Raw genomic sequence first — 22,789 nt, 5'->3', positions numbered from 1 at the left:
TGGTTGGTCATCGGTCTCATCGGATTAGGGAAGGATGGGGAAGGAAGTCGGCCGTGCTCTTTCAGAGGAACCATCCCAGGATTTGCCTAGAGTGATTTAGGGAAATCACGGAAAACCTAAGTCAGGATGGCCGGACGCGGGATTGAACCGTCGTCCTTCCGAATGCGAGTCCAGTATCTAACCACTGCGCCACCTCGCTTGGTGCTACAGTGGAAGAGAATTGGTATATAATATGTGCAAGAACCACGAGGGAACAAAAAGAATGAGAGACAAGAACGAAGTGCTCCGATTAAAAATGGTGTGAGACAGGGATGTAGTCTTCCGCTCCTACTGTTCAGTCTATACATCCAAGAAACAATGACAGAAATATAAGAAAGATTTAAGCGCGAGATAAAGGTTCAGGGTGAAAAGATATAAATATAAGACTGGCTGATCGCATTTATATCCTCAGTAAAACTTAAGACTAATTACAGGGTCTGTTGAATGGTATGAACAGTATAATGGTTGCGGAATATGGATTGAGAATAAATCGAAGAAAGAACGAAAGGAATGAAAGTAGCAGCAATGAGAACAGCGAGAAACTTAACATCAGAATTGATAGTGAGGAAGCAGATGAAGTTAAGGAATTCTGCTACCTAGGCAGCAAAATAACCAATGACGGACGGAGCAAGGAGAATATTAGAAGCAGACTAGCACCGGCAAAAAGGGGGTTCTTGGACAACAGACATCTACTGGTGTCAAACGTAGGCTTTAACTTGTGGAAGAACTTTTCGAGAATGTACGTTTGGAGCACAACATTGTAAACTAGTGAATTATCGACTGTAAGGTAAGGAATGATGAGATGCTCCTCGGAATCGGCGGGGAACGAAATATATGGAAAACACTGACAAGGACAGGATGATAGGACATCTGTCAGGACATAAGTGAATGACTTTCATAGTACTAGAGGGAGCTGTAGAGGGTAAAAACAGTAGAGGAAGACAGAGATTACACTACATCCAGCAAATAATTGAGGACGTAGGTTGTGAGTGCTACTCTCAGATGAAAAGGTTGGCACAGGAGAGGAATTCGTGGCCGGCCCTGTCAAACCAATAGGAAGTCTGACGACTCAACAAAAAAAGAAAGAAACTGATATAATCAAAGAGGAATTGAATTAAGGGGAAAAAAATAATCTCACCGAGTAGCTGCAGAGCGTGTGGTCGCTGCATATGCGGCAGTATTCGTCCTGGCTTGCGGTTCTTGAGACCAGCGCCACAAGGAACACTGCCGCAGTAGGAACGGCGCACTTCCTGTAACACGAATGAAGCACACTGATAGTTGCCTCCCACATTCACAGCTTCCGATAGTAAATCTCTCTCGCGTGTTCTTAAATAACAGACGCTCTTTAAAGATATACGAGGAGGAGTTGGAAAGTAAGTTTCCCCTGTCGACTGTGGGCAGAGTAGTGTGATATGGGCGAAAGACGACACGGCAGGTGAACGCGCAGGTGCAAGACACCGATACACCATTGGGTAGAGGTCGACCGCGATCGAGCAGATGGCGCTGTTGCAGTGCCTGCGCGAAGCAGAGGCCAGCCGCTCGGTCCCGGTGATATGGAGAGAGTCGTGGTCAAAGGCAGAAGTGAGAGCTGTTATCCGCTATGAATGGGCACGTGGAGTGTCGGGCACAGAAATTCATAACCGCCTTGTTGAGGTGTGTGTCGAGGCAAATGGTGCGGAGATGGTGCCAGCAATTCAATGATGGACGTCAGCAAGTGCAGGACATGCCGAGACTGGACGGACGCGCACGGCCACTGCAGATGCAAACGTCAGGAAGGTGGATGAAATGATTAATGCGAACCGGCGTATCACCATCGTTGGAGTAGTGGCAGAACTTGGAATCGGACATGAGGGACCTCACAAGATCATCCACGACATTCTACGATACAGGAAGGTGTCAGCACGATGGGTGTCCCGCCAACTGACCCCGACACACATGGAACAACGCATGGCGTTCAGCCTGGAATAGCTAGTGCGTTACCATGAATCTGGCAGTGACCTTCTGTTTCGGATCTTGACGGGGGATGAAATGTGGGTCCACCATTACACGCCCGAATTGTCATCACCTGTCCGAAAGAAGCTCAAAAGCACACCGTCTGCAGGTAAAGTGCTACTCACCGTTTTCTGGGACGCCAAAGGAGTTTTGCTGCTGGACTTTCTGGAGGATGCAACCATAAATGCTGCGCAGTACTGAGCCACTCCATCGAAATTGAAAGAGGTGATTCGGGAAAAGCGGCCCGCCCTTCTCAGATCTGGCGTTCTGCTGTTGGATGACAAGGCGAGACCACACATGGCGACGGCAACGCAAAACCATGTTGCAACTCTTGCTTGGGACCGCCTACACCATCTGTCTTACAGTCCCGATCTCGCACCAAGTGACTTCAATTTGTTTCCTGCTTTGAAGAAGACTCTCGGCGGAAGGCGCTTTGGCAGCAATGTTGACGTCGAGCAAGCCGTTCAACGGTTGTTCCATATGCAGCGCCTTGATTTTTTCCTGGAAGGCTTTTTGAAGCTTATAAATCGGTATGACAAATGTCTCAATGTACCTGGAAATTATGTAGAAAATTAAACACAGGTCTTTTCATTAATGTCTCATTCTCTTTTTTTTTCTACTTTCACACACAACTCTGACCACAGTCGACTGGGGAAACTTATTTTCCAACTCCCCCACGTATATTTGAAAGGTTGATAGTCTTTCAACATGATCTATAGGACCCCTGAGTAAGCACTTTGACGATATCCGGCGATAAGCGAGAGCTTCTTACAAGGGAAACTCCCCACTGTATCCCCCTCAGCTTTAGTGGTAAGACGGCTCAGTGGATAGCTCTTCAAAAACTGAACACAGATGAAGCACTGAAACAGGAAGAAGGTGTACTGAACTGTGAAAAAAAAGAAAAAAATAGAAACAATGGAAGCCCAAGCTCCAAATGTGCAACACCGAGCAAATTGCAAGACACGCGGCGTCGTGGTTGTGTGGTCACGGTGTTGGACTTCAACACCGGGGATCCCTGCTCGAATCTCTCTCCTGCCCCATTTTTTCACGAAATTATGAATTTTCCGTTCAGCCGTTGACGTATTTGTTCTTCTTTTTTAGTTTTAGCAACTGTCATACTATACATTGGTTATAGAATGTGAGTCATATAGTGAGAATATATTACAGTCGTAAGCAAATGTATGAACAGTGAGAGCAGGCCAGACGCCGCATAGACCTCTCACAAAAATGAAAACAACAAAATAAACGGGTGTGAATTATGTTACAACAGAGGAATTCAACGGTCAAAATTTCCAAAACTGATCCCTAGAGTAATAACATGTGGCACTTGCGAAGAACAACTAGGATGTACGTACGTCTGAAGGTGCCTTCCTTAAACCTCATGGCGGTGCGCAACATAACCATGTCGATGCGTGAGAAACAGCGTGCTGTAATCGAGTTTCTAAGTGCAGAGAGCGAGCCACCCGTTTAGATCCATGGAATAATTAAAGCTTTGTACAGAGATGACTGTTTAGACGTCAGTACTATCCGATGCTGGGCTTTTTGTGCTCACTGTGACCGATCATCTTCGACAAAATCCTCATCTGGCGCCATCCGATTTTCATCTGCTTCCAAAACTTAAAGGACTCCTTCGAGGCCTTCGCTTTGACAGTGATGAAGCGGTGCACCGAGGGGTGAGGTTGAGGCTCCCTGAACAAAATCAAACGTTCTACAGTGACGATATTAACAAACCGGTCTCTCGTTGGGAGAAATATGTTAGTCGGCAGGGTGAGTACGTTGAGAAATAAATATGTAGACATGGAGAGTAAAGATGTAGAATGTTAATAAAGTTTGTTTTATCTAAAAAGCTTTAAGAATTTTCACATAAAAATTTTGGAGGCATAACTTTTCAGCACACCGTCATATATATTTTACCGACGTTTTGCGCGTCAGTTCAGTCGTTAGTTTGTATACTGATGTTTGTTGGCTGTTGATTTGGGGGGAGGGGACCAAACAACGAGGCCACCGGTCCCACTGGGTTAGAGAAGGAAGTCGGCTGTGCCCTTCCAAAGGAACCATCCCGGCATTTGCCTGAAGCGATTTAGGGAAATAAGGGAAAGCGTGAATCAGGATGGCCGGACGCGGGTACGAACCGTCTTCCTCCCGAACGCGAGTCTAGTGTGCTAACTACTGCGCCACCTCGCTCGGTATACTGATGAAGTGCAACTCACAGGAATTTCCTTTTTTACTTCCATAATGTGGAAACTGCGCGTCATCAGTCCGGAAGTTGACAGAGACACCGGATGGCTTACTTTTTATTTTAGGAAATATCTTTATTCCAGGATCGTTACCAAATGCAACTATTCCGGCACTAAACTTTTTTACTGCTTGTATTGTAGCTATGAATAACTGTTACTCATCTTTCACATCTGAGTTTTATTTTTGCTTTTAACCAGATACGTGTCACCCAGTTGGGTTAGGCATCTTACAGTGGTCTACAAAGGAAACATAGGAAATAGATTTTTTTAAACTGTAAACATCTTGCTTTGATATATGAAGTGTCTGACACTAGCACTTTTAGTTTAACTTAATACTAAAATTATTTACAAGTAAAGGATGCTGTCTACCCACTTAATATTGTGCCTTAGGTTTCATATATGAAGACCTCAACTGTAAACAGTAGTAAGGAGCAGTCGACGAGAAACAGAGTAACTACGTGGAAAACATAGTAAGTGATGTGTTTTATTCATATTACTTGATAGTCGTACGATAAAGTGAGAAATGGCAGACCTATCTTTAATTTCAAGTTCTCACTAATGGTAACTTTGTCATATTGTGTGTACGTAAACAGTGGAAAGTGCCAAAAACATGACTGTTAATAGTAGCAAAAATGTAAGTCAATGCGGCTGAGTATAAGAAACAGTCCCGTAACTTTCGGATACAGCATTGACAGTGTCCTGCTTGATACAGTCACGCCGTTTAAATATCTGGGCGTAACGTTGCGAAGCGATATGACATGGAATGATCATTTGAGAATTCTAGCGAAAGGGGGAAACTTCAGTCTACAGGGCGAATTTTCGAAATGTGTGGTTCATCTGTAAAGGAGATAGCATACAGAACGCTAGTGCGACATATTCTCGGGTTTGGGACTGAAGGAAGACATCGAACCAATTCAGAAGAGGGCTCCTAGGTTTGTTGCCCGTAGGTTGGAACGACACGCAAATAAACACAAATGGGATCCCATGAGGACTAGCGATGTTCTTTTAGAGGAACTACGAGGCTTACCACAAAAGTAAGGTCTCTTATTTTCTTGTAAGCACATAGACCTGTTTATTTCTGCAATGGATTATATCAGCTTGCACATTTAGCTATTTTTCGACATAATCACCATTTGTGTCGATGCTTTTTTTGTAGACGCTGTGGCAGTTTTTGTATGCCCATGTCATACCAGTTCACCGCCATGCTGTTCAGATAATTATGAATTGGCGTGATTGTTGCTTGGTCTCAGGTGTAAAGTGGAATGCCCAGGTTTCGTCACCCGTGACAATTGAGTCCAGAAAGTTGTCCTGTTCGGTTGCAAGGCGATGAAGAAACGCGCGGGATGCATCAGCTCGTTGCCGCATGAGGTCCTCAGACAGCATTCGTGGCACCCACCTTGCGCACTCCTTCCGGTAGTTCAATGTTTCCGTTAAAATACTGTGAGTGGTGCTTCGGGAAACCTCAGGAACCAACGTGCAGAGATCATCCAGGGTGATCCGCCGATCTTCACGCATGCTTTACTCGACCTTCAACACTGTCTCCTCAGAAATTGACCGTCTCCCGCTCCTTTGTTCGTCGTGAATTTCGGTCCGACCAGCTGCAAACTCTCTACAAAACTTACGAATATTTTTGACATCCATGCACGACTCACCATGCACTTCCATCAATTGGCGATGGATTTCAATCGGCGCAGTTCTCTTTGCGTTCAAAAACCGAATACCTGCGCGCAATTCGCACTTGGCGGTAACATCTAACGGGAGCTTCGCTCTCAGTGGCTGCCAAGCCAAGACAGCGCCTCAGCACGGCGTGCGTGTGTTTACACACAGCGCGTGAACCACTCTTCATAACAGTGTGACCAACTGCCACACAAACAGAGTTCTGTACTAATAAAAAAATAGTTGACCTTGCTTTTGGTGTTACCCTCGTATACTGAGAAAATTTAGAGAACACGCAATTGAAGGTGACTGGAGAACGGTCCTGCTGCTGCCAACATACCTTTCCCGCATGGGCCACGAACCTACTATATGAAACATACTAGCACATACGGGTGCCTATAGATAGTACTTTCCCCTCGCCCTGTTTGTGAGGGGAATACGAAAGGAAATGACTAGTAGTGAGTGATACAGGGTACCCCCCAGCGCGCACTCCGTCACGCACTCTGCGCCTTGTGGAGTGTGTTTGTTGTCGTAGCTGTAGATGTAGATGTACGCTATGTGATCAGAATTATCCGGACACCCCCAAAAACACGTTTTTCATATTACGTGCATTGTACTGCTACCTACTGCTAGGTACTCCATATCAGCAACCTCAGTAGTCTTTAGACATCGTAAAAGAGCGGAATGTGGTGCTCCGCGGAACTCACGGACTTCAAACATGGTCAGGTGACTGAGTGTCACTTGTGTCATACCTCTGTACGCGAGATTTCCACACTCTTAAACATCCGTAGGTCCACTGTTTCCGATGTGATAGTGAAGTGGAAACGTGAAGGGACACGTATAGTTCAAAAGCGTACAGGCTAACCTCGTCTGTTGTCTGACAGAGACCACCGACAGTTGAAGCGGGTCGTAATGTGTAATATACAGACATCTATCCATACCGTCACACAGGAACTCCAAACTGCATTAGGATCCACTGCAAATACTGTGACAGTTAGGCGGGAGGAGAGAAAACTTGGGTTTCATGGTCGAGCGTCTGCTCTTAAGCTACGCATCACGCCGGTAAATTCCAAACGACGCCTCGCTTGGCATAAGGAGCGTAAACATTGGACGATTGAACATTGGAAAACCGTTGTGTGGAGTGACGAATCACGGTACATAATGTGGCGATCTGATGCCAGGGTGTGGGTATGGCGAGTGCCCGATGAACGTCATCTGACAGGGTGTATAGTGACAACAGTAAAATTTGGAGGCGGTGATGTTATGGTGTGGTCACGTTTTTCATGGAGGGAGCTTGCACCCCTTGTTGTTTTGCCTCCATTGCCATTTTAAGCACCTTCTTGCTTCCCACTGATGAAGAGCAATTCGGGGATGGTGATTGCGTCTTTCAACAAGATCGAACACCTGTCCGTAATGAACGGCCTGTGGCGAAGTGTTTATACGACAATAACATCCCTGTAATGACTGACCTGCACAGAGTCCTGACCTGAACCTATAGAACACCTTTGGGATGTTTTGGAACGCCTACTTCGTGCCAGGCCTCACCGACCGACATTGATACCTCTCCTCAGTGCATCACTCCGTGAAGAATGGGCTGCCATTCCTCAAGAAAAACCTTCCAGCACTTCATTGAACGTATGCCTGCGAGAATGGAAGCTGCCATAAAGACTAACAGTGGACCAATACCATACTGAAATCTAGCATTACCGATGGAGGGCGCCACGAACTTTTAAGTCATTTTCAGCCAGCTGTCCGGATACTTTTGATCACATAGTCTAGTAATGCGTGCTCTGGTCGTCCAGGAAAATGCTTCAGAAATAATTGTTAGTCAGGTAAACTTGAATATTTATTTATTTATCAAGTAAACATTTTTATGTCTCTTTCCATGCTTTACGCGAATTTACCTGAGGGAGTAGTGATAGGAACGTTAAGGGCAATCGTTGAAATTGTTAACATGTCTTAGTAAGATGCTTGCTAAAACTGATTTTACATTGTGCTGAATCATGGATAAACTTTTGAGGTTGTTATATTTTATCATCACAAACACTGTTCGTGCAAATCTTGGTATTAAAAACTGAACAATTAGGAAGCATTAATTTGTATTTTTTAACGGTTTCGCAGTAATTTCGCTAATTCGTACAGCAAGTAAACAGTGATAAGAATGCTAAAGCATATTAAGTGCACTCAGTTTGCAAGTAAACAATGTTAAGCACCCACTGTCGAATTATTAAGAATGAAATGCGGGATAGAATATACAGTTTAAAAAATATATCGCTACCGGAAACGTATTAGAAAAGAATGATTTATCTGAATTAAAAAAATCACATAGGATGTACTTGAAATATCTTATTTATTAGATTGTTTTGAAATTTTACCGCAAAATTTCTCAAAAACTCTTATTTATCTCTTACCATTGTCTACAGATCAGGATTTCATATGTCCATTGGCTCTTCCGTAAGCACTCAAACTTCTTCGATGAAGGTTTTCACTTAACTGCATGTCACTTGACCGCACTGCTAGATAAGCTGAAGAGACATGAGAAATGAGACAGGAAAAAAGAGAGGTGGGGGGGGGGGGAGGGATCGTTAGCTTAAGATGCTGCAGTGAGAGGTTTTATAATATGTGTACTCTTGTAATGTGTGTGTGTTTAATTTTTTTTAGTTATATGTTTCTCTTGCGATGTGTGTGTGTGTTTTTATTTCTTTTTGGATATATGTTTTTATTTCAAAGTGAATATTAAGAGCCGGCCGCCGTGGCCGAGCGGTTCTAGGCGCAACAGTCCAGAACCGCATTGCTGCTTCGGTCGCAGGTTCGAATACTGCCTCGGGTATGGATGTGTGTGATGTCCTTAGGTTAGTTAGGTTTAAGTCTAGGGGACTGATGACCTCAGATGTTAAGTCCCATAATGCTTAGAGCCATTTGAATACTAAGAAATATGTTACAGTGAAACGCTATGTATGACAAAACACAATATATTTAGTTCAACGATCAGTTTTTTAATTTACTCTGTAGGCAGAATATGTTTGGTTGAAAACAAAAATAAAATTCAGATGCAAAAGACAAATATTCTTATCTAAACATAAAAACTATTTAAGGAAGAATGGCTGCAAATTATAACAACTAAAAAACTTTTTCTTTGTTGAAAATGAAATATCATTTGTTCTTGTGACAGGTGCACGTGAAAACTGCGTCACGTCACTGCCAGTAGTTTTCGAACTGTTAACTTTTCATCGTACCTGCTACTCTTGCACCGCCTTGTTTTTATTGTTGATTAAGAATTTCGATAAAATTACCCATATGGCAGTCTCTAGTAAGCTCGCAGACCTGCATTTGACACACAATTTGATTCAAGGCTAAACCGAAGCCATTGTATGATATAAAGAAAGGTATATCGGACGAAAAACAGTTTTTGGAGAGTTGTGTGCTATATGCATCCACGGCCAGCCAGTGTTTTCACTCACATGGTTATCCGGACGTCGTCAGCGACAGCGACGGCGGAGAACTTCTTCTGATGACGGGCATAGGTTTCTCTTCGTCACCGCGACGCTGTCGTTTTATATACTTCGCATCCGAAGTCCCTGACAGAAGCCAGCGGTTTTTGCTTTCGGAATGGTAGAAATGTTTGTACCTTCAGCAGGTAAGGTAAACGCATGGCAACAGTCTGTGCGTCTCTATTTACAAATGTGACACTTGTTTGCGCATAGTCGCACACAACAGTGTCCTGCTGCAGTTCAGCACGTTCCGAGTGAATGGGCTAGCAGCACTATATGACAGTTAGTTGCAACTTTTTATTGCCTGTTACCCAATTGTCAGCGTCGCTGGACGCTACATCGGAGGTCTCAGATTCGATTCCCAGAGAGGGTCTCACAATTTTCTGTGATGAATAGGTCCGGAAGAGGTGGAAATTGAGAAGGTGGCCGAAGAAGTGGCGTCAAATGGGAAGACTTTTTTCATCAGGCTGGTAGATACATGATAATTATTTTGTTAACGATGGGCAGAATAGTAAAGCGCTTCAAGACTCTTCAGGTTATTTGTTATCCTTCTACCTTCAGCTTTTTTTTTGCCGTCGTTGTAATGCATTCCAAAATGCTCGGCGGAGGCTTCTCTTTAGCGTACCTAAGTTTTGTTGAATTACAGTCGCGGATGGAAGGCACAGAGATTAACATGAATTTCCTTAAATTTTTGTCATCAGACTATCGATTTTGGTCTATAATGACCGTCTTCAGACCTGTTTTATAAAAATACTGGAGTCACAGTGACATCGTCAACTTATGAAACAGAGAATAACTGCTTAAACACCTACGTGCGAGTCTAAATCTACATACATCTACATTCCCCATTGCCTGGCAGAGGGTATTTTGTACAAAAATGTTAGCAATTTTCTGTCATATTTCTCTCCTCTTCTTTTTAGTTTGTTTTGGGCAGCTGAGGACCACGTTAATTCACATTAACTCCTGGTATTTCTCCTCGTTCATTATTCTTTCATTCTCATGTTTTGCAATCTTCTTTACTCTTCTGTCCATGATGGTTCTGTCCCGCGCCTAATTCAGTCCTCGAAATCTATGACAGACGGAAAGTCATCCTGTGCAAATCTGTGTTTCTTGTATTCCTATTTCTTCCAAATCTTTTTCTCCTATTTCATTCGCAATTTGAGCGATGAGAAAATGACAGTCGGTGCGTTTACTGTACGTGTCCTAATTTCTCTTACCTATTCCCACGATTCCTACGGGGAAGTACGGTGGTTGTAGCAGAGTGGTCTCACGACCATTCTCGAGGACTTGATCCCTAAATTTGCACAACAGCGTTTCACGAGAACAGTGTTTCCAAAGATTCCAATTTAAGTCCCCCGAGCATCTCGTTACATTTTCGTACGCACTGCAATGATCTGTCACCATCCTAACAGCGCTCCTCTGTATTCATTCGATGGTTGTTGTCACGCTTAATTGATTATGAGTCCAAACAATGGAACAATGTCATAGAATTATGAGCAATAGCATGTCGCATTCCATTTCGTTTAAAAATGCACCACAATTACCCAGAATTCTTCCAAAAAATCAAAGTCTTCGATTCACCTCTGTTACTTCTGATGTAACGCCTTTCGATAAAGCTTCTTAGTGCTACGCCTACATAATTATGCAATGTGACATGATAAGATGTTCAGGACTAATCTTGTAGTCGGATACTACTGGCTTCTTTCTCTTTGTTATGGACATTACAGTTAAAAGGGAGATACGATTTAGTGCACCAAGTAGAAATTTCATCTAAGACTTTCTTCATTTTCTTCGTTTAGAGTCGAAAAATTACCGTTGACAACAGCATCGTAAGCGAACAAAGTAACGGTGTTTTTGAACTTATTTGCTGAACCGGTTATGTAGGGGAAGGTGAGGTAAAGTGCCCATGAAGGAAAAACTGTCAGTCCATTGCAGATTTTATGCCCTGTGCAGTGCAGCTGCCTGCTGAGAGGTAGTGAATCTGACAGAGGAAGGTTGTTCTGTTATTTTTAAGTCAACACTTTTCCAGTTTACAGTGCTCTGGTGTAAGGTAAGTGATTTACATTATACTTATTATCTTACTAATCTGTAGAGTAACACTTTTAACAATACCAGTATTTAAATAACGTTCTTTGGCGTAAACATATAGCTGCTTGTTGTTTATTGCGGTTTGATACACCCACTTGTAAGTCACTATTGCTAAGATGGAAAAGCGACCGAAATTTTTATCCGAATAAGAGTTAGCTACTTCCATGTACCAGGCATAACACTACATATTTGTTTGAATTTTAAACATTTTTATATCCAAAGCTATCACCTGCCATTTTTTTAAAACTGACTCTGTTCTGTTATATGTGACAATAGAAAAATCCCATTGGAACCATCTGCTACATCTACATCTACGTGATTACTCTGCTAGTCACAATAAAGTACCTGGCAGAGGGTTCAATGAACAACCTTCATGCTGTCTCTTTACCGTTGCACTCTCGAACGGCACGTGGGTAAAACGAGCACTTAAATTTTTCCGTGCGAGCCCTGATTTCTCTTGTTTTATCGTGATGATAATTTCTCCCTATGTAGGTGGATGCCAACACAATATTTACGCAATTGGAGGAGAAAACTGGTGATTGAAATTTCACGAGAAGACCCCGTTGCAACGAAAAACGCCTTTGTTTTAATGATTGCCACTCCAACTCACGTATCATGTCTGTGACACTATCTCCCCTATTTCGCGGTAATACAAAACGGGATGCCCTTCTTTGTACTTTTTCGATGTCATCCGTCAGTCCCACCTGATGCGGATCCCACACCGCACAGCAGTACTCCAGAATAGGGCGCACAAGTGTAGTGTAAGCAGTCCCTTTGGTAGACCTGTTGCACCTTCTAAGTGTCCTACCAATGAATCGCAGTCTTTGGTTTTCCCTACCACAGTATTATCTACGTGATCGTTCCAATTTAGGTTATTTGTAATTGTAATCCCTAAGTATTTAGTTGAATTTACAGCACTCAGATTTGTGTGACTTATCGCGTAATCGAAATTTGGCTGATTTCATGTGAATAACTTCGCACTTTTCTTTATACAGGGTCAATTGCCACTTTTCGCACCATACAGATATCTCATCTAAACCATTTTGCAATTCGTGTTTGTCATCTGATGACTTTACAAGACGGTAAATGACAGTATCATCTGCAAACAATCTAAGACTGCTACTCAATTGTCTCCTATGTCGTTAATATAGATCAGGAACAACAGAGGGCCGATAACACTTCCTTGGGGTTCAAATGGTTCAAATGGCTCTGAGCACTATGGGACTCAACTTCTGAGGTCATCAGTCCCCTAGAACTTAGAACTACTTAAATCTAACTAACCTAAGGACATCACACACATCCATGCCCGAGGCAGGATTCGAACCTTGCGACCGTAGCGGTCTCGCGGTTCCAGAGTGTAGCGCCTAGAACCGCACGGCCACTTACTTGGGGAACGCCGGATAATACTTCTGTTTTACTCGATGACTTTCCGTCTATTACTACGAACTGTGACTTTTCTGACAGGAAATCACTAATCCAGTCTCACAACCGTGGCGATACTCCGTAGGCACGCAGTTTGATTAGAAGACGCTTGTGAGGAACGGTGTCGAAAGCCTTATGGAAATCTAAAAATACGGAATCAATTTGACATCCCCTGTCGATAGCACTTATTTCTTCATGAGTATAAAGAGCTAATTGTGTTTCACAAGAACGATATTTTCTGAATCCGTGCTGACTGTATGTCAATAAATCGTATTCTTCGAGGTACTTCATAATGCCCAAATACAGCATATGTTCTAAAACCCTACTGCAAATCGACGTCAGTGATATAGGCCTGTAATTCAGCGGATTACTCCTACTTCCCTTTTTGGGTATTGGTGTAACTTGAACAATTTTCCAGTCTTTAGGTACAAATCTTTCGGTGAGCGAGTGGTTGTTTGTAATTGCGAAATATGGAGCTATTTTATCAGCGTACTCTGAGAGGAAACTGACTGGTATGCAATCTGGACCGGAGGCCTTGCCTTTGTTAAGTGATTTAAGCTGCTTTGTTACACCGAGGATATCTACTTCTATGCTACAGCCGGTTGCTATTGCTTAGATACTAGGGCATCAAGATGCGTAGAAAGTATGTCCGGAAATCAGAACAGCAAACATGCGATGCCGTTCCGATGGCACTGGCTACATTATCACCTTATATGAGGAAAAGTGGGAGCCTTTATAAAAATGCATGTAGTTCCTATGCACACAGTCCAGTCACATTAATGTAACCGCCAATGTTCGACGTCGACGTGCAACAATCAGACATAGACGGCCAGTGGCATTACTAGCAATGGAGGATATATTAAAAAGTGTCAAGGGGACGCGAAAACAGCGCTATCGTTGTCGTAATGCGGAAACTGAGCGCTTTATCAGACGTCCAAAAGGGCACGATTGCTGGCTTTGTGGCCAAGGGCGGAAGCATTCCCGAAACGCCTAAGTTTCTAAACCGTTCGCGTGCCGCCGTGGTTAAAGTATATCGTGCATCGCAAAATGCTGCTATCTGCAATCGGCGCCGAGGCAACTCTGTTCCACCACGGGCCATAGATGTAGTGGAATGATCGTATGGCATTTATTGGCCGGGAAATCCGCTTCGGGTTCAGCCGCCGTATTGCAAGTCTTCTTAGTTGATGCCACTTAGGTCGTGCGACTGCTACGGTCGCAGGTTCGAATCCTGCCTCGGGCATAGATGTGTGTGATGTCCTTAGGTTAGTTAGGTTTAAGTAGTTATAAGTTATAGGTGACTGATGACCTCAGATGATAAGTCCCATAGTGCTCGGAGCCATTTGAACTATTTGGCACTTCGATGTCTTGCGTGTCAGTGATGATGGACACACAATACCCAGTCCCCTGCCGGGAATCGAACCCGGGCCCCGTTGCTTGGCAGGCGGTAGCACTACCGCTGGCTACTGAGGCGGACGGGTCATAGATGACAGCGATGAACGATGACAGCGGAGGCAGGTACGGGCAAATAGACGAACAATTGCTGAGAAACTGACCGCCCAGATGACACAAGGGTCTAACAACAGGTTCTACTCAACCATCGTGCAGCGAACGTTGCTGTGTATTGGCCTCTGCAGCATGCATCCCGTTCGTGTAGCCACGCTCACTGCTGCTCATCAGCGACGAAGGCTGGAATTTGCACGCTGGGCTTCCACTGAGTGGTGACAGGAGTCCTACTCAGATGAATCACGTTTCACGCTCCATCGGACAGATGGCCGTTGGCGTATACTGCGTGAAACGTCTGAAAGCAAACACCCTGCACCTATCGTAGGAAAAGTCAAGGTGGAGGAGAGAGCGTTGTGGTCTGGGGATCGTTTTCGTGGCATTCCCTGAGTGATTTCGTCAATCTGGAAGGCACAATGGATCAACAGAAGTATGTATCTATCCTTGGGGACAATGGCCACCTCTACATGCAGTTTAATTCTCCTCGGCACGATGGCTTCTACCAGCAGGACAATGCAACGCGTCACACAGTTCGCAGTGCACGTGCGTGGTTCAAAGAGCAACACGATGAGTTTGCCGCACTCCCCTGGCCACCAAACTCCCCGTACTAAAACCCAGTCGAGAATCTGTGGGAGAACCTCGAGATGCTCAACCTCGAGATGAGAACCATAACGCAGCAGCCGGCCGCTGTGGCCACGCGGTTCTAGGCGCTTCAGTCCGGAACCGCACGACTGCTACGATCGCAGGTTCGAATCCTGCCTCGGGCATGGAAGTGTGTGATGTCCTTAGGTTAGTTAGGTTTAAGTAGTTATAAGTCTAGGGGACTGATGACCTCAGATATTAAGTCCCATGTGCTCAGAGCCATTTGAACCTAGCGCAGCTGGCCACGGCAAGGTTCCGCATCCCTGTCGGTACTTTCCAGAATCTCACTGACTCTCTTCCTGCACATCCCGCAGAGGTCCGTGCAAAAGGCGGTTATTCTGGCTTCTGACAGTTGGTAGCATTAATGTGACTGGACAGTGTAACAATGTGTAAGCGGCAAACATCTACCAATAGTCGTGGTTTGCTGAAAATTCAATTTCCCTTAGAGTGGCCATTATGCCCCATGTTCCCCCTTGGGAACATTAGATGTTCTATTTCACTTCTTTGCGTCACACTCGATCATTCATTAGTTTCTGCCGTCCCGTACACGTACTGCATCCGACTGGTCGAACTTCATCGAACCAATCACATATTTGCGGAGACACTCTAGTCGACTTCATCTTGATTAGCAGTCTATGGTATGGTACAATGTTAGAAATCTAGGAAGCGAGAATCTACCCGTTCACCTGCATCTAGTGTTTGTGAGATGCCATACATGAATAAAGCAAGCTGTTTTTCCACATGAGTGGTTTCTGTTAAAATGTTTGAGCGGAGTGCAAACTATACTCTCTGGAAATTACACAATGGGTTTTTATCCAAAATTTCATAGTTATGTGAAGAGTGGGAAACAGACAAATGAGGAAATGAGGTATCAAATTGTCAAATTGACCAGCGTGAGGAGGTATAGTTAAAAAAATAAAAATAAATAAAATACAAAGAGGTGCTGGAAAGTAATCACGATAAATGAGAAAAACTTAATTAGTGATTCAAGGGAAATTTTGGAAATATTTCACGAAGAACTAGCTAAATAAATATCTGTCATCTCTTCAGTGCCTTGCTATTCTGTGCACTAAAAAGATACACTAACAATACCAGAGAAGGAAAGTTGCTACTCACCATACAGCGGAGATGCTGGGTCGCGATAGGCGCAATAAAAAGATTCACACACTCGTAGCTTTCGACCATTAAGCCTTTGTCAGCAGTAGGCACACATACACACACGCACACACACACTCACGCAAACGCAACTTGCACACTCGTCTGCAGTCTCAGAGAGCTGAAACTACACTCAGCTCTCTGAGACTGCAGACGTGTGTACAAATTGCGTTTGCGTGAGTGTGTGTGTGCTTGTGTGTCTATTGCTGACAAAGACTTAATGACCGAGAGCTATGAGAGTGTACATCTTTTTATTGTGCCTATCGCGACTCAGCGACTGAGCATCTGCGCTGTATGGTGAGTAGCAACTTCTCTGATATTGTTACATTCCATCCTGGATTTTCCATTGTTTGAAAAAGTTACACCAGTGCGACACTTCGTTAACTGTTCACAAATATTTGAAGGAAGCGAAAACATGAGTCTCCAAATGGTTCAAATGGCTCTAAGCACTATGGGACAACATCTGAGGTCATCAGTCCCCTAGACTTATACCAAATTTACCTAAGGACATCACTCACATCCATGATCGAGGCAGGATTCGAGCCTGCGACCAAGGCAGCATCGCGGTTCCGGACTGAAGCGCCTAGAACCGCTCGGCCACAGCAGCCGGCATGAGTCTCCAGATATCACACACTACAGCTATATATTCTTAATAATAATAGAATACTGATCGATGTTTAAATATATTATATTTCATGTTTTCTGAACAAAACATAAAAATAAATAAAAAAATGATGAAAAGATCAGATGTTAGTCAGATACTATCTGAAATGATTTTTCTAAAGGTAAGGAACAAAATAGATTACAGAAATATTTGACGCGTCTTTTAATGATGCTAGAGATCATTTACAGCAAATGAGTGGCGAATTGAGTATTTAAAGTTCCATTTTTAACTTAGAATTTTAAAGAGAACTAGAGGTTATTTGTCTAGTCAACATAAGCCACCAGACAAATCTATTTTTTGAAATTCGAAGATTCTAAGTTAAATACTGAACTTTAAATTCTCAATTGGCACCACATTTGCTGCAAATTGTTTTGAGCATCAATAACAGCCATCTGAAATGTTTCCCTAACCAGTTTGTTTCTTAATTCTAGACAAATCATTTCATAGAACATTGTACCGCTTTTTTTCAATTGTTTTCCTGAATTCGTGCTGATAGGCCTACGTTGAGATATGCTATGCTGTCACATCGACCAAATATCTAGGCGTAACAGTGCGATATGACTCGAAGTGGAACCAGCACTAATACCAATTGTAGGGAAAGTAAGGGGCCAACTATGATTTTCTGCAATAATTCTGGGAAGGTGCAGACCACTTATAAATGCAAACACATATACGACACTTGTGCGATCATCAGTTATTTAATATGCAGCGTCAGTTTTCCAGGTAGAGCATATCATCTACAGGGAATGTCCTCTTCAAGAGACTTCAACACACTTATTCTCGTTACTTATATCATTGTGACCTCATAGATCTACTTATATCATTGTGACCTTATAGATCTGTCTGGCTGTTTGGATTCCAGAATGTTGTCAGGGCGTGTACTGTACGATAGTGAGTGAACAGTGGAGAAACCAGGCTATTACATAAAATATAGTATTTTTTATTTATCTATACACTGTCGTGAATGAAATACATGGTGACTGTTGAGTAGTTCTCACATGATCGGCACAGAAATCTTGATGATTTATGTAAAGTCTACTCGTGACAGACAGTTAACGCTTGCGACATTGTGCAAAATGTAATTTCCCAGGGCACTTCAGTGTACAATGACGATCTGGAGGTTCAAACTCTGTCCCTTACTTTGAAAATTTTACAGTAATCTAATGTCATCTTATTTTAATTTGTAGTCGGATGCTAATACTGAAATAAATACAACATAATATACAGAGTTCCATTATTCCTTTCTCAGAGCGTGCCAAACAATTTCTTGCTAAATCAAGTGACACTTTGCTCACCATTTTTTCACAGAAGTTACTTTCGAATACAAATTTCTCTACAAACGAGGTAATTCATGGCTTTTTTTTTAAATGAATATTATGTTACAGTTTGGTCGTCTGAGTTTCTACGTGATACAGCACATAGTTAACTAGTTAGCTGTTGACATATGCATCCATCTATTAATGAGTAAAGTGTTACATACAAGCGAAATTCGTATCCCACAGTCTTGGCATTTCCTGGGGCCTGCAGTTCGTCGCCATTGCTTTAATCATCACCGTCATTGACCATAAGTCCTCCATTGCAAGATAAAACCTCTCCTACACGTTTACAGGCATCGTACACTTCAGTTATACGCATTTCTGGTAGTCCCTGCGTCTTTAAATGCCATATGCTCATCTTAGCTCACTCCGTCATCTCTGTCTTTTCTTGTATCTTACTATCCAGTTAAGAAATTTCTAGGACCATCTGCTGTCATTCACCCGAATACACGTCGCTTCCGTATCCTTTTTATTACAGTCACAATTCTGTCTTCCTCTGCAATCTGTTCCCTGCTCTACGTCTCTGCTTTCCTCTATCTCTGAGTAGGTACCGACATGTATTTTTTTGTTACTCACTGATCGACCTTTACTTTTTTTGATGGTTTTCGCATTAAAACTCCATGTTTCAGTGCCACAAATAAAAACTTATAATGCAGAATGATTTTTAACTTCCCGCTTCAGATGCGTCGGAAGCTTTGTTCTGAAAACAGTATACATCAATATTAACTCTTCTGTTCATTTCTTCTGCTTTCCATCAATTTCGTTGTCTTCTATTGTCCTAAATACAAAATCTCGTTAACCGGAGCTATGACGACGTTGATAAACTGTAAAATTTTGTTTTGCTATGTGTTGATCATTCGTTATCTCTGTTTTGCCGTAAATGCTTTTCGGTCACACTAATGAGTCTCTATATTCATTGTTGCACTATGGGCAAATTAGTACAATGTCATTAGCAAAATGAAGGCGATTCAGATATGCTCCGTTAACACATACCCTTCGATTTCCCACTTTAACAATCTCAACACTTTATCTACGTCTTTTGAGAATAGCTTACATGATACAGAGTTTTTGCCTGACACCTCTTTCAGTTCTGAACATCTCACTACTTTGATGCGATCTAATGGGAGCTTTAGCATTGCAGTACATTGTCAAATTATATCCATCTGCCTGTGGCCTAAATCAATTCCATTAGTTTAGCGATATACAGAGGCATTTGAATTCTTCGACAAGGCATATTTTATATTCGATTAGGAGCATCCTTCAACCGTTATGTCTCTGCTGTCGTCTCAGTTCCGTTTGCCCTAAAAGGACAGAGAGGAAGACAATGGAAATCGATGAGTTTATTACGATTAGCACCGTTGTCGGTACTGACGATAATTTGCGAGGAAATTACAAAGAGCACATAGCAACATCATTAAATGACGAAATATCACCATTTGGGACCTTATATGACTTATTGCTGGCATTTGATTGTGGCAGTCATTTTATTAGAGATGGTTAAGTTTTAATAGAAAACATAGCTCAGAACACGCCTGATTTAGTTCTTATTTAATATACAGAATGCAAAAAGTTACCTTACGTTGCTCGAATAATACAAACTCATAACGTCGCATCGTCTGCATAGGGAGAAATTACAATGGAAGGCCAATAGGTTTCGAGCATTGGCTCACTGCTGTCGACTTCCCTATTCAAGGGAGACGAAAGCGCTCCATAAGGCACACGTCTGTACCACATTGTTGCCATCCGCCACCAGCGTGACGAAACTCAGACATTCCGTTTTTTCCGCTCTGCAGTCGGTGAAACATGATGATGTCAGTTGACAAGAGGATGAACGAAAGGGTTAAACTGAAAGATCTGTACAGCAGACCTGCTAAAACGTTTAGGCTCGGCTGTTTTTTGCAAGGAGAATAATTGCAAACTTTGGGGGTGTAGAAGTATGTAAACGAATATGTTTTCCATAGGTTTCATTTCATTCATTGACGTCTCATGAGGTGATATTGTCGGGCAACTCCTAGTTTAGGTGAAAAGTAGTCTGTGCACAGAAGAAAGTAATTAGAATCATATACGGGGTTCATGCATCAGGTGGTTATAATTAAAATGCAGCTACTCACATAGGTTGGGGCTGCAATTATCGTATGGCAGCGAAACTTTATACATATTCTAATGCGTTAATGCGGAACCGACTTATGCTCAAGAAAAATTAGTTCAAATTTTGGCCACCAGGTACAAATCTGGCACTGTGAAAGGGAGAAAGACGTATAGAAATGTTTCCATGTGTAATGGATTAGGAACAGGACTGGCACTGTGAAAGGGAGAAAGACGTATAGAAATGTTTCCATGTGTAATGGATTAGGAACAGGACTTGGGCGAAAAAGTCAAACGTAATTACACAATTTGTTTAACATGAGAACCAAAGACGACAAAGAGATGCTGTACAGGGCCAGATTTGCTCCTTGTGGCCAGAATTGGAACAATTTTTTTTCCGAGAGTAAATCGGTGTCGCATTAACGCATTACAGTGTCTAACAAGTTTCGTTGCCATATGATAATTACAGCCCACAGCGGATCTCCATGAGTAGCTGCACTTCAATTGTAACCAACCTTCACATATATCTTGCAGGCGTCTCTTTAAGCAGCTGGGAACATTAACCACAGCCTCGCAGTACATTTATTCACTTCTGAAATTTCTATCAACAATCCATCTGAGTATGAGAAAAAGAGATATTCACAAGTACTAATATGAAGAAAAAAATCTGCATTATCCTTCACGTATCTAACTTTGGCAGATAAAGGGCTGAGAAATGGAGTTACTAAACTTTTTGATAATGTACCCATGGTAATAAAATATCTGACAACACGGCGAACATGTTTTCAAATGCAGATAAAAGGTGTTTCTCTCTAACAAGTCAGTCTATACCAAGAAAAACTCTTGAATAGAAAAAAAATATTTATTTTTACAGAAAAACCTATAAGTGGCTACCATGTAACGAAAAAATATTTTTTCGCCCTTTTTGATGTAAATATGTGTTCTATGTTTGTTACATTGACACGTTCCACATCACGACATTTATTGCGGATATGATCCACGGGACACGGAACTAAGTGAGAAGTCAATAAATGTGGGTTAATGCAAAAGTTTGGAATCGTCTACGTTATTTAGCATAGCTATTTAACCATTATCTGTACGTACTAATAAAGAAATCAGATTGCAATGCAATGACAAATGATGTGTTATGTGTCGTCTCGTAAATAAACACCGATTAGTATTCGCACAGAAAGGCAAACTAAAAAGACAAGCAGCCAGCTGAAAAGTCAGCAAAATAAGAATATATTACGAAACTTTTTTTCTTTCGATTGGGCCCGCGGCATAGTACGTGTCATAAACATTACATTTTAAAAAGGGAAGATCCAGACTAGCTTCAATATGTTTAACATTCTTTACGACAACTGTTTAGACTTTGTTGCCGGTCTCAAGAAATTTGTGCAAATACAACATTGGTGAGACTATTTACATTTATGGTAGTTGCCCATGTGAATAATTATGCACTGGAATGATATATTGGCACATAGTCTAGTTTGATTTGACGCAAATTCCAATATATAACTATTCACATGCGCAACCACTGTAAATGTAGATGGTCTCACCAATGTTTGTATACGCAGGATACCTGAGAATGACAATAAAACCGAAACTGCTGTCGTAAAGAATATTAAACTTACTTCAGCTAGTCTGGACCTTCCCTTTTCAAAACATAAGGAAAAAGTGAGATTTTTGAGAATATGATTTCGGGTCAGATCAACGTTTTATTTGTCACCCGCTACTAGAGTTCAAATTATTTTGAATGTGTACCAAAACAGAACTCAGTGTACGAGTCCCAGACAAAATGATAATTCATATTCACTCCTCTGTCCCAAGATTTCATTCCCGATTCTCAAGTGTTCCGTAGTGGTTTATTTACTTCTATAGCCAGCTTCATTGAAATCTTTTTTTCTGTGCTGCTGGTGGTAATTGTAGAGAATAATCTTCACGTTTTCGAGGGGACACTAATAGTTGTATGCTTTCCAATTTCTTGTGTGTCTGCTTTCTTGCCAATTAGTCACTGCAGCAACCTCCCAGTTGCAGGGATTTATCTTCATTCACGAACACACTTTAAATAATTAAGAAAATTCATTTCCCTTTAGTTTGCCTCCAGCTTCGATCATTTCTGTTGAAATCGTCTCCAGACGCCTCTCCTACTTTCATACTTCGAATGACTTTGTGTACCTCTTCTGTACTTTCTTGAGGCATCCTAGCTATTTCCTTTCTGCTTTCCTAATCCATTTCTTGTACAAACATTTAAAGTATTCATATACATTTTTTCTCTTTGTTCTAATGAAAAGTGGAATCTACATGATATATGTTTCTGGTATTTGTTTCCTATACTCGTTGTTTTGAATTGTTTCTCTGATCAAAATTTCAATGTATCTTCGCAAATCATCTCAGAGAGGTTTCCGAATAGTTTTAACATGTTCAGTTATGTTCCCGTTTGCTTAAAACTATCGCCTACTCTTTGATAGTTGCCTTGCTCCATTTGAACTTTTCTTTTTG

The 22,789-nt window shown here is 42.2% G+C and overlaps 1 protein-coding gene across 1 annotated transcript in view; it reads left to right on the top strand.

Annotated features, from left to right (window-relative positions):
• Positions 1 to 1,536: 1,536 nt before the first annotated feature.
• LOC126267817 (venom allergen 5-like) overlaps positions 1,537 to 22,789 on the top strand; it is a 185,550-nt gene continuing 164,297 nt past the window's right edge. The window contains exon 1 of the mRNA XM_049973123.1: positions 1,537 to 1,692. Coding sequence (XP_049829080.1) covers positions 1,537 to 1,692 — 156 coding nt within the window. The remainder of the gene's footprint in view (positions 1,693 to 22,789) is intronic.

The sequence above is a fragment of the Schistocerca gregaria genome, chromosome 4 (assembly GCF_023897955.1).
Source record: "Schistocerca gregaria isolate iqSchGreg1 chromosome 4, iqSchGreg1.2, whole genome shotgun sequence".
Lineage (NCBI taxonomy): Eukaryota > Metazoa > Arthropoda > Insecta > Orthoptera > Acrididae > Schistocerca > Schistocerca gregaria.
Note: the sequence above shows the minus strand (reverse complement) of the source record. Positions and strands in the feature narration are given on the sequence as shown.